The 12,400-nt window shown below is 50.3% G+C and overlaps 1 protein-coding gene across 2 annotated transcripts in view; it reads left to right on the top strand.

Annotated features, from left to right (window-relative positions):
* The window catches only part of SGSM3 (small G protein signaling modulator 3), a 19,060-nt gene extending 7,563 nt beyond the window's left edge, over positions 1 to 11,497 (top strand). Inside the window, exons 9-21 of one of the 2 annotated variants that reach the window (XM_010013703.1) lie at positions 126 to 353; positions 1,271 to 1,325; positions 4,904 to 5,031; positions 5,332 to 5,487; positions 5,995 to 6,049; positions 6,521 to 6,570; positions 7,897 to 8,049; positions 8,149 to 8,219; positions 8,560 to 8,608; positions 8,903 to 8,988; positions 9,354 to 9,476; positions 10,993 to 11,041; positions 11,420 to 11,497. In XM_010013703.1, the coding sequence (XP_010012005.1) occupies positions 126 to 353; positions 1,271 to 1,325; positions 4,904 to 5,031; positions 5,332 to 5,487; positions 5,995 to 6,049; positions 6,521 to 6,570; positions 7,897 to 8,049; positions 8,149 to 8,219; positions 8,560 to 8,608; positions 8,903 to 8,988; positions 9,354 to 9,476; positions 10,993 to 11,041; positions 11,420 to 11,497 (1,281 nt within the window). The remainder of the gene's footprint in view (positions 1 to 125; positions 354 to 1,270; positions 1,326 to 4,903; positions 5,032 to 5,331; positions 5,488 to 5,994; positions 6,050 to 6,520; positions 6,571 to 7,896; positions 8,050 to 8,148; positions 8,220 to 8,559; positions 8,609 to 8,902; positions 8,989 to 9,353; positions 9,477 to 10,992; positions 11,042 to 11,419) is intronic. The other variant, XM_010013704.1, reaches the window with a different exon arrangement.
* The last annotated feature ends 903 nt before the right edge of the window (positions 11,498 to 12,400 follow it).

Genomic DNA, 12,400 nt, shown 5'->3' with positions numbered 1-12,400 from the left:
GAAGTCTTTTATGGAAATTGTCTAGTTACACATGCCCAAGCTGAATATAAATTGCATCTAGCAGCCCCAAGAGCATAGCTGTTGTGCTCATTGTTTTGTGTGGCAAAATGACTGTTTCATTGCAGGAGGATGAGCTAATCCAGTCTGAGAACTCTGCCTCGATCTTCAACACGCTCTCGGACATCCCCAGTCAGATTGAAGATGCAGATGTGCTGCTGCGGGAGGCCATGCGCGTGGCTGGCTCGCTGACAGATGTGGCGGTGGAGACACAGCGCCGCAAACACTTGGCCTACCTCATTGCTGACCAAGGGCAGCTGCTCAACTCCAGCACCACTGTCAACAATTTGTCCAAAGTGAGTGCTGCTCCATTCCTTTATGTATTCCTTACCATTCCTTTATGTATTCCCTCCCAGTTGCTGTTTGTGAGCATGTAGTCCTCCTGTATGAGAGGATTATGGCTCCAGGACAACTGTCATCCAGAGGAGAAAAGGAAGGTCTGTCCTAATGAAATGCTGCCAGAGCTGTACTGGTTGATAAATCCTCAGGTGAAAGGGATATTGATGTTGATTGTAATTATCATTAATGAGAGTTATGATGAAATGTGATGCGTTTCATTAGTGGAAACTAAAAGAAACAACATATGCTTCTGGCAGAATTCGTTTGGAGCACACAGAGCAGAGTAGGAACTGGAGTTAATCCATTAGTAAGAATCTGGTACACTAAAATAATTCTGGGAGGCAGAGTCAGAAAACAGCATGAGAAGCTGAATAAAAAATGCGCTTGTCTTTAATCTTGGACTACAGTCTGCAGTTACAGATGATGTAGCTCCTGTTTATCAAGCCTGTATGGAAGATGTATTCTTGATGGTCATCTGTGTGCTCATCACAAGACACTCCTGCAATTCTAAAATGTAATGGACAGCCACTTAGAAATTTATATGTAATTACATGTGGAACTGGTTTTGGCAACAAGTACAATTAGATTATTTACTCAAATCATGGTTGATTCTTGAACTTCAATTATGCTTCTGTAATAATCGAGCTATAAATAACCTATTGCACATGGAGCAGATCAAGCAGTAGAGGTGATTCATTGCATCAGAACAAGAACAACTCATGTCTAAAATTGCTAGTTCACTTGCCCTCCCCCATGCAGTGGTAGCTGTCAGGACCCCTTGCCCAGAGCTGCCCAGTGTGGAGGGTTGCTTTGGTTTTTTTCTGAGATCTATCCTAATGTGTGTGCTTTGTTCTCTCTCTTCCCTCTCCCTCAGATTGTGCGTCGCAGAACTCAGCGCAGGAAATCTGGCATCACCTCTCTGCTTTTCGGTAAGGATAATCCTGTGCCTGTCATGTGGTGTTGATGTGTGTAGCAGTCTAGGAAGGAAGAGAGCAAAGCAGGAAACGCTGGGATAGAGGAAGAGGGTAGAAGGGAGCCAGAACTGAAGGATGGGAGGGAAGAAGTGCAGTTTTCTAGGTGCTTGCTTTGGTCTGAGCTCAGAAAGTAAATTTTCGGTTAGATGGTTAGTCCTTGATTAACAGTGGGCTGCAGCTCAGCCCAGCTGTAATGTCCTTCTTGCACTGACCAACAGGTCAGACCCGTATTCTGTCATACTGTATGCAGTCCACAGGCTGGAAGTTGTTCTCTCCTGATCTTACTCTGCTCAATTCTGGAGCATCTCTGAAGATCTGAGACAGGGCAAGACGGTCCAGTGTGTCACCATCAAAATTTATAAATGCAAACATCACTGGTGTTCCCCTTACTTACAATGTTGTGAACACTTTTGAGGCTTAATTTTCTTTGCTTATGAGCTAAGCTGGCATATGTCCAGAACGCACAAAGCCAGAATAGGTTTTGAATGGATTTAACAGTAACTTGCTTCTTTGACTCCACAATAGCCCTTTCTATTGTAAGCCTCATTGTCATCACCTTCCTTGCAACTGGTTAGTGTTCTTGAAATTACCACATCTTACCACAGAAATTGTTTTTCCGGAGGCAGACACCATGCTGAATTTGCATGGTTCAAACAGTGTTCCTGTGGTGGTTGAAATAGCCTGACTAAATCTAAAACTTTGGTTTACTGGTATTTTCAGAGAAGAGCTTTTCTGATGTTCTCCAGGAAGGTGATGTATTGTCACAGGCTTGCTATAAGCACATAAAAAGTTATGGTAGAAGACCAATGATGCTGTAAAGTGAAGCTGCAGAAGTGAAGAAATGTGGGAAAGTTGCTTGTGCGACCTCAACTCAGACCTCTTGTCTGTAATGTACAGTTCAGACTGAACCAGCAGGGAACTGAGCTGTCAAATGCATCTTCCTTGTGTTTCAGCTAGTCTCCTTGACCAAGTTTGAGTAGTTTTATGAAGGTGATAGTGAGTTATGCCACACACAAAGAAAAATTTAAGTTCAAGCTTCAGAATTTATCAGTGGTAGATGTGAGATGATTGATAGTGTTTTCTCATTTTAGTGGGGTTTCTGTACAGTGACCATCATTTTTTTTACATAGTATTATTCTTAGTATTTAAAGTGTTAGTTAAAATAGAGAAGTTGTCATCCTGCAGCAGATAACCAGAATGGAAAACTTCAGCCTAAAAAAGAGGAAAAAAAGCTGGGATATGATAAATTCACCTTATACTGGAAACTGTCAATCAGCCTTAACTGTAAAGTCTGCTGCCTGCGATAGTTACAGTGTAGAGCTGGTACACAGACCTTGTCTCGGTGGGAATAAGAGCTTACCCAGAACTTGGTTGTTCTTCCTTAGAGTGAGTGCAGATACAGTAGTGACTTGGACAGGAGTCATAGAATCACAGGAGCACTGTTTGGAAGGGACCTCTAGGAGCCTATGGTCCAACCTCTCCTGCTCAAGTCTTGCTCATGCTACATCAGTTTGGCCAGGGCTTTCTCTAGCTGAGATGCAAGAAGTTGGACCCGATTTCTAATGAAGGAATAAAAAGAAGAAACAGCAAAAGGTAATTTGGTGGAGAACATGATGTGCAGTCTTACCCTGTTCATGTTGGATGGGCACTGCAGCAAGGAAATGCAGGAGAGAAAGTCCTCCTCTGCACACCTGTGCAGCTGATGGGTCTCTGTGGATTCGAAATACAGCCTCCTCACACATGGCTGATCCCACACTGGTTTCCTGTTTTGGAAATGTACATGCAGGCGTGTCAGGTGCAGTGGGGTGAATCTGGAGGAAATCTCTCTTCTCTGTCATGTTTTTTCTGAGGTAGGAGGGTGTGGAACTTGCTTCCCGTATCTCCTGCTTGTGTTTGGGTGGGATTCATCTGGGTACAGATGGAGGAGCATGGTATTTTGGCCAGAAGGGACTGAATGAGTACAGAAAGAGTCAGAGATCTATGTAAATGAGGGCAGCCCGTGATGCTACTGCGGCTGTGGTTGAGTAGTTTCTTCTTTGGTCACAGTCTGTTTTAGAAACATGCATTTTCTGGGAATCCCCACTGTCTGCATGATCACCTGTCTTTTTACAATCTTTGTATATCTGAATCTGTAGTGAGGCTTCTTACAGGCTCTATTTCCTGCCCCTAGCCACTGAGGAGGAGGTTTTGTTAATTTTCATTGCTTGGACTGGGAGTAAGTATGCCCTGCAATTTTTCTGGTCCAGAAACACAGTTCTGTTTTCTCTTAAGCTTTGTGCATCTGATTCTCTAAATTATGAAAAAATTATGAAAAATAATTTAAAATTAATTTTGTGCTTCTATTTGTATTCTTAAAGTTTGGGTCTTTTTGATTAAGATCACTTACGATTAAAAGATAACGTGAATCACTTTTCAGTAACCAGAAGCTTCATGTGTACATCACTGTTGCAGTAGCTGTATAGCTTGGGCCACACTATTCATGCTGGTTTCTGCAAGTGCTGTTGGAAGATAAGCAGAGTACTAATTTGCTAGCCAGTGATTTACTTGGGTCTTACATAAAAGCTGTGTTTGTATAAAAATTAGACATTGTTAAAGTGTTGATTTTGTTACTCAGGCTACGACATCTTCAGTGTATTAGAAGGAGAGAAAAAACAGAGGTATGAAAACACACAGAGTTTAAACAAAACATCATGTACCAAATAGCATGTACCCAGTTTTCAAGGCATTCAGATACATCAACTATCTATAAAGAGTCCATCCCATTACGTATCTGTCTGCATAAATTAATAGAGGTAGGCTGTGAAAACTCCTGGGGGGAATTAGTGACTGTTGAAAGATGCTTTGATTGGGTTTACTTTGTACTTAATTAGTGACTGTTGAAAGATGCTTTGGTAACTTTTTCTTTGTATTTATGACCATTTCTATACACCCAAACTTTTGAAATCTGGCTGTTGGGGAGGTCAAGGTCTTAAGTAGGTGGCGGCTTTTCTCTTGTGGCTCTGACTTCTAGACTGACACAGCAAAATGCGCTGTCTTGGCTTTTCGAATCTTTTTCGAGACTCAGTGCAGAATATGCTCTCAGCCTGTGAGGTGTACAGAAATCAGAAGTAATTCAACCAAAAGCTGTTTCAGCTTCAAGAGAATTTCAGTCGAAGAGAATTCTTGAAAGCTCCCAAGTTTGCATCCCACCATTCAGGTGACTATATAGAAGTGTCTATGCAGTATAAAGTAGTATGCAGCTTCTTGATAAACTGAGTTGCCCAGATGATCAAATATGACATCTTCCAGTTCCAGGTGTGGTTTGAAATACCAGCTCCTTAAAATTTGAGACAGTCAAATTGGCACTAGCTATTTACATTATTGAATAGGTTGGCGGTAAGTACCTGCCTTAGTGTAGGCACTTTTAATGTCAGGCTTTTTTGATTTCTGCAGAATCAGTGATTTCTAATGTTAACAAAAAAAAATAAGTAAAATAAAGGCCTTATGTGTGTTTTCTTTCCTTGCCTTCCCTCTGGCTGTGCGGGCTCCCCCAGGGGATGATGATCTGGAGGCACTGAAAGCCAAGAACATCAAGCAGACAGAGCTAGTGGCTGACCTGCGTGAGGCCATTCTGCAGGTGGCACGGCACTTCCAGTGTGTGGATCCCAAGAACTGCAGCATTGTGAGTGGGAACAGCTGGATCTGCACAGCTGCGTATTCCAGGCATGAGTGTTGGGCACCCACCATAGGCTGTTCACATGCTCCTGAAGCATAGGCTCAAGGAAGAACATGCCAGGTGTAATGGGTGGAGAGGGAGGGATGCTCGACCCATCCCTGGTGGAGGAAGGTTGTGTTGGGAGGTTGTCTGCCTCCTAGGAGCAGCAAAAGCTTTGGGAACAAGGGCACACAGGCTTTGGCCCATCAGCTGTGAGTCATCTGTTGCTTTTCATTCCACTTTGCTCTTCACCCACATGCATGTTAGGATCTGACTCCAGACTACAGCATGGAGAGCCACCAGCGGGACCACGAGAACTATGTGGCCTGTTCCCGCAACCGCCGCCGGCGAGCCAAGGCCCTGCTGGACTTTGAGCGACACGATGACGATGAGCTGGGCTTCCGCAAGAACGACATCATCACGGTACGTCAGCCTAGAGACGGGCACCAGGGCAGGACCATGCAGAACTGACTGGTTTGGGGTGCTGCACTGACCCTTCTGCAGGGAAAGAAGGGAGGAGATCAGCTTAGAGCCCACTTAGGAGTCCAAGGGAAGCAGCTGGTGTTTCTTGGAGTTGCCAGGGAATGAGGCAGTGTGTCCCTGTGAGTGTTGTCTTGTGGGTCGTTCTCAATGCAAACAAGAAGTCTCTTTCCTGGCTGCCACACAGCTGAGCAGAAGTCCCAGTTTAACGCTGCGCACTGAGCTGTGGTAAGCCTGCAAAAGCATCCATTTAGCTGTGGGTGTCCCATCTGAAACTGGGGAGAGCAGGTGAATTGTGTTTGCAGTAAGGCCCTGGGCCATGTGAGAACAGAACATTGGCAAACAGCTGAGAAGAAAGCTGTTCCTCATTGTGCGCGCACAGCCAGGTAGCTGCAGCCCTCCTGGCACTGCACTCTCTTTAACCAGTGTTTTCCACTCCCTGTTTTTCAGATTATTTCCCAGAAGGATGAGCACTGTTGGGTGGGAGAGCTGAACGGACTGAGAGGTGAGAGCAGGATGGGTTGCACTGGTGAGAGTGGTGCCAGGTGTGGAGCATCCATTCATCTGCAGCAACTGCTCTGGTGCCTTTGCAGCAAAGACTCTGGCAGTTACCCAGAGCATCTGGCAGGGACAAGGGAAATGTTAAAGCAGGGTATGAGAGCAGTAGTGCAGCTACCTGGCTACTTCTTACAAACAGCAACTTTAGGCTCCATCCTCCTGGTGCAGGGTGGTAGGGTGCATGTCATTTCTGCTGCTTGTGGGCAGTGTCCTGTACTTGGCTTCTTCATGCAGTTGCCTTAATTACTGTGATTTTCAGGTTACTCCTGTCCTTCTTTGAGATTGGACCATTCTTTTGGTACTGGACCCTTCTTTGAACTCTGATTTATTCTCAGCTCCCACTGGGCTCTGGTCTTGTCTGTGTAGGGGTCTCTCAGTGCCTATGTCAGGCTGACCTCTTTTTGTCCACTCTTTGTAGGTTGGTTTCCTGCAAAATTTGTGGAGATCCTGGATGAGCGGAGTAAAGAGGTAATTAAATTAAATTAAAAAAAACCGGAACACCACCACAACAACAACAACAAAACGCAACATTAAAAAAGAAGGGTAATGTCATAACTGAAAAACCATAGTTGAAAAGAGCTGTCTGTTTCCCTCCTGAGGTCTGTTTGCTCTCTTTGGCTGTTGAGCACTTGGTGATGTGATCAGGCAGCTTATCTTCCTAAGCGTGTTTCCACAACTTCCTCACGCTGACTGATTGGAGGATGAGGGCCCCAGGGGGCTGCAGGGCATAGTGAGTGTGACGCCTGGGCTTGCAAGGACCCTAGAGATGAACTTTGGGCAGGCTGAGAAAGCAGCAGGCAGGTATGCAGGAGGATCCCATGGGCAGTGTTTCTGCCAGCTCCCCTGTGCCTGTGCTCTCTTCCTTCCCTCTTTGAGGCTGTGCCTGTGGATCCTGCTCATGCTTTGAGGCCACTGCAGTGGATTCTCCCTGAGTAGCTGTGCCTAAGGGACACTGTCTTGGTTCCTCTCACAACCAGCAGTGGTGAGATGCCACCTGTCAGGAACAGATACCTCAGTATGGCCCCAAGAGTGGGGTAATGGATAAGGATACAAACATCATCAGCTATTGGCCTAGGCAATTTGCAGGGAAAGTGGAGAAGGCCCTGTTCCTTCCTCTCCTCAGCATTTAGAGAGTGAAGAAGGGCTCAAAGGCTGACCTGGGGCCCGCAGAAGAAGCCCCTAGAGAGTTTACTATTGACATCTCACTTGCTACCTTACCCCCTTCTCAGGGCTAGTTCCTTAGATGCAGATTACTTCTCTGTATATAAACACACCCTGTACTGCTGAGCAGTTCTCCTCCCAGCTGTGTAAATAGGATCCCACTCATCCTAATTTTGGGATACCCTTCATGGAACAGTGTGTCAGGGTGATACCTTGAAGTGACCCAGCTGACCGGGGAATTCCTACCTAGCCCCATTTGCCTTGACTTTTAGCAGCTAAAAATGTCCCAGAGACCCTCATTTCAAGTCCCTCTCCTTACCTTAGCTCAGTCAGCATCACACCAAACCACAACAGTTCCTACATGCTGAATGCTGCCAGGATGGTGCTCGGGTCACCTGTGTGGTCTCCTGGGTACCACATAGGCACAAAGGTCCTGGTGTCCCAGCAAATCCCCAGGGAGTAGCACTGGTGCCTTATGCCAGAGCCAGCAAGAGCATAAGGGGTTAAGGGTGGGGGGCCTCGTGGGCACCTGTGAGTGGAAGAGCTCTGTGCAGAGCTGCTGTTAGATGAGTGGCACGTCCATGCTCTGCCCCCTCGGCACCATGCTGAGAGCTGGCTCTTCGTGTTCCTCAGTACTCCATCGCTGGAGATGACTCGGTCACAGAAGGGGTGACGGACTTGGTGCGAGGAACACTCTGTCCAGCCTTGAAGTCCATATTTGAACATGGATTGAAGAAGCCATCTCTGCTGGGGGGGCCCTGCCACCCCTGGCTGTTCATTGAAGAGGTGAGATGTCTCAGCTGCCTTTGTGGGGCAGGGCTGCCAGAGGGCTGGGTTGAGGGGGCTGTAGGGTAGAGTGTACTGACTGTCCCTCCGCCCCACTAGGCTGCAAGCAGGGAAGTGGAACGTGACTTTGACTCTGTGTACTCTCGCCTTGTGCTCTGCAAGACTTACAGGTAAGGCCACTTAAGTCACACCAAGCAGCTGGGTCTGTGTCCTGCTCCTGTGCACTCATCAAACCACTGCTGTTCTCCACTTTGGGAAGGCTCATGGGCTGCCCCATCCTCCTGTGGGTGTAGTATCAGCAGGCTGCTGTGCCTGTGCTGACTTGGGGCTGGCAGTGGCTCTTGTCTCCTTCCCTGGACTCCTGTGTTTGCTTCTGGATCTGTATCTTGCTCTTTCACGGTTGTAGGATCATCTGTGGGCTCAGCAGTAGCAAGAAAGCTGTTAGGGTACAGAGGGAAAAGGCCTACGTGAGCTGCAGAGCTAGCTAGGTCTCTGCTATGATCTTTGCAGGCTTGATGAAGATGGCAAAGTCCTCACTCCAGAGGAGCTGCTTTACCGGGTAAGTGCTTCCCTCAGCCCAGCCAGAGCCCAGCTCCCAGTGTGGGGAAGTTCCGCATGGAGGCTGCGGGATCCCCATCTCTAGGGAGGTGCTCCAGCCTCACAGACCTTCTCTGGCCGGGAGTAGAGACACCAGGTGCCTGGGGCAAGGTGAAGCCACTGGGAGGTCTCGGCCCCTCTGGTGCTAGCTGGTGGCACCGGGTGAGGGTGCGGAGCTGTGCTGCTGAAGTGGCTGCCCTGCCCAGCCTAAGGCTCAGCTGAGGAAGTGGTAAAATCACATCTTCCCTCCCTGCAGGCGGTTCAGGCTGTGAACATGACACATGACGCTGCACATGCACAGATGGACGTGAAGCTTCGTTCCCTCATCTGTGTTGGTCTGAAGTGAGTCATCTGGTCGTGATACCCTAGGCATGGTGGGTGCAAGGAGCTTGGGAGGGGGCAGAGGGGGCTCAAAGGCAGCAGTTGTTTCAATCTATCTTAGGCCACGGGGTCTTTTTGCCCTCTCACTGCAGCCACAGAGTGAGACCTGCTCCTTGTTCGTGATGCTGGCCTGGCTCACGGCTGGAAGAAGTAGCTCTTACTGCATGGAGTGGCTCACACAAGTTTACTTGGGATAGCCTCTTCCCACTGGGGTTCTGGACTGTGGGTTGGGGTCAAGGCTTGGGCTGAAAACAGGCTATCCCAAAGGGATGGGGCTTCTTTCCCTGGCTTCAGCTGAGTAACATGCCTCTGCCCCACTGCTGCAGTGAGCAGGTGCTGCACTTGTGGCTGGAGGTGCTGTGCTCAAGCCTGCAGACCGTGGAGAAGTGGTTCCATCCCTGGTCATTCCTGCGCAGTCCCGGCTGGGTGCAGATCAAATGTGAGCTGAGGTAAGTGTCCCCATGGGCCTCGCCAGGGTCTGGCATGGATTTCCTCCTCCCCTGCAGGAGGTGGCCCTCACTCTGGCTGGCTTTGGGCCCTCTCCAGCGAGTAGCAGTGTGTGCTGCCCAGGCATCCCTGCTGCAGAGGTTTCCTTCTGTGTGCTGAGGCAGCAGCAACTGTCTAGACAGTTTAATGTGATGCAGGGTGCCTGCCTGGCCCAAGGGCTTGGCTGCTGCGTAGCTGTCTTGACAAGCAGGCAGCCTCTGCCTGCCAGCAGCCTCCTGCTGTGCCCTGCACCTCCTCTGATGGAGAAACTGCCTTTCCTACCCCCTGCTCTCCAGGTCCTCTGCTAGCCACCGTGAGTGCAAGCAAGGAACAGGGAATGTGGTGGAGAGACAGTGGCTGTCACTGGCCAGGAAGGTGTCCAGTCACTGGCTGACTCCTAGTTAAGTGAGGGAGTGATGTGAGGGGCTGAATGTGGCTTTAGTGCCTAGCTTGCATAAAGCACATCACCTGGAGCCCAGGGCACACATCACATGGCGTGCCTCTGGCCCTCCTGCATCTGCAAAGCCACATCCAGTCCCAGGGAGCCACAGAGCAGCCACCGTTACAGCCCTGTAACTGCTGCCATCCTGCAGGAACTGTCTCTTGTCCACGCCACCCCTCTGGCCCCAGTGGAAGCATCTGTAGCCAGGATGTGCACGCCTCGGGGTGCCCTGTCCTCCTTGTGCTGCTGATGAATGAGAGGAGTCCCCTCCATCTCTGTGCTGCGGGTGTCCTGCGGCTGCCTTCTCACAGCATGGGGGCAGTGCTAGTTCAGCACAGCCAAAGGACCAAGTGGGACCGATTCATGGCTGGGCTCGGGTTTGTGTGGAGCTGGAGCAGAGGCTGATGCTGCACTGCTCCCAGCCAGCTTCCGTGCAGAGCCTCGGCTCCCTCACTGCTTCAGGAGTCAGAGGAGACCCCCATGCAGGAGTTTCTCCTGAGCTGGAAGGACTGATGTGCTTGTTGCCAGGAGGTCTGAGCTCTGCATCCCTGTTCGAGGGACAGGGTTGAGGCTGTGCCTGCAGCCCCTTCTTAGAGTTGGGATCAGCGAGGGAGCTCTGTGTGTGACACTTGTGCATGGGAGTCAGTCCACTTCTCTAACTCCAGGAGGGACAGAGGGGAGCGCATGAACTCTTAAGTGCTACTCGCAGGGGTCTGCTTTCTGGAGAGGAACTTCCCTTTGCCAGCTGAGTGCAAGGTAGCAGCACCCGAGCCTGGCCGTGCTTCCCTGCGCTGCTGCATCAGGCTCTGTAGGGGTTGCACTTGAGTCAAATCTTCCAACTTCTCTTCCCAGCCTGGGCCTGGCAGGATGTGAAGCCCAAAGAGGAGGGGGGGAAAGAGGGGATGCATGGGTGGTGCTGCCCTTTCAACACAACAGACATGCCCGGGGGCAGCAGTTGTGGGTCCAGGCTGGGAGTGTGATCGGGGGGGCTGGGGGGTGTGTGTGTGTTTGTTACCATCATTCTCTTCCCGTTGCAGAGTCCTCTGCAAATTCGCCTTCATTTTTTTTCTGCCAATAAAGAGGGAGGTGAGTAGGTGACATCTCTCATTCTTTCCCTCAGCTGGGGGTTTCAGTTACTTTCTACCTCTCCCAGTTTTGTGCTCCAGCCTCTCCTGTGCCTCCTTTTGGGCCGGCACCAGAGGCTGTGGATGAGGCTGCTTTTCCTGCCAGGGCAGGCTGTGCACTGGGCCTGTGCTGCGATGCTGGCAGCAGGGACTGGGGGAAGTGGGGCAAGGCAGGCTCCTCCCTTCCCCAGTGCTGCCCAAACCACAGGGCCTCTCCCTGTTTCAGCTGTGTGGAGGTGGGAAGTGCAGGAGGCTGCTCTGTCTGGGTGCCACAGACACAGCCTCCCTTTTCTGGGTGGGGAGCACTGACCTGGGTCTCGGTGTTCTCCTGCAGGAGAAGGAGAAGAAGCCACTGAAGGAAGGGGTGCAGGACATGCTCGTGAAGCACCATCTCTTCAGCTGGGACATAGATGGGTGACCCCCACCCTGCCCCATCCCTGGGAAACCTTCTCAATGGCACACATTCCTCTCCCCCATCCCCATCATCTCGCCCCCTGCCCTCCCCTACCCCCCACTTGTATCTGTGACAGAATCCCCCTCGGGGGGCTGCCAGGACCCCTCGGGGGCCTGCCAGGCCACTGGGGCAGATGGCAGCAGCGCCCAGAGGCTGAGCTGCAGACTTGAGGGAGGTGATGGTCTAGGGCAATGCTGCAAAGGGACAAGTGTGTTCTGGCCACAAAAACAAGTGCCCCCTCCCTCCCTTCCTCCCAGCCTTCCCCATTTCTACCCCCATTTCATGTTTGCCTCAGCCCTGTCTCCCCCCAGTGCCTGGGGAGCAGCCTGGCCTAGGGCCCCTTGTGCACTGCCCCATGGGCCTGTAGCCATGGGGAAGAGACACAGCCCTTGTGGGGTGGCTTTGGTCCGTGAGAGCTGGTGCCCTTGGCAGGTGGCACTGAGGCTGCAAGTGGATTTGGGCTGGTGAAAGACTTATGGCTGTATGGGAGCAGGGATGGCACACCCCCCTGTGCCAGCCAAGGGCTCGCCTCTGCTGGGGAGAGGGATGGCAAATCCTGAAGCTCTTGGACAAGTTCCTCTGACCTGCAGCCAGGGTTGAGAAGGGACAACCAGCATCAGCCTCATCCCACCTCCCTGGCACTGGCGTGTGGGGTGTTGACAAGAGGTGCCCGATGGCACTGGCCTGTTACCAGTGTGACAGCCTTAGGGGATGGGCCGTGTCTCCTCTGGGAGCAGACAAAAAAACACCTCTCCCCTAAACGAGTGTTTCTTGCTGTCATTTAGTCTCTAGGTGATTTTTACTGTTAACCAAAAAGCTATAAATGAACTCCAGGAATGTGTATATTTTGGCACCATTGTAGCTCAG

The sequence above is a fragment of the Nestor notabilis genome, unplaced genomic scaffold (genome assembly GCF_000696875.1).
Source record: "Nestor notabilis isolate BGI_N333 unplaced genomic scaffold, ASM69687v1 scaffold5454, whole genome shotgun sequence".
In the NCBI taxonomy this organism is placed as follows: domain Eukaryota; kingdom Metazoa; phylum Chordata; class Aves; order Psittaciformes; family Psittacidae; genus Nestor; species Nestor notabilis.
The sequence above is the reverse complement of the archived record's forward strand: the minus strand, read 5'-3'. Positions and strand labels throughout refer to the sequence as shown.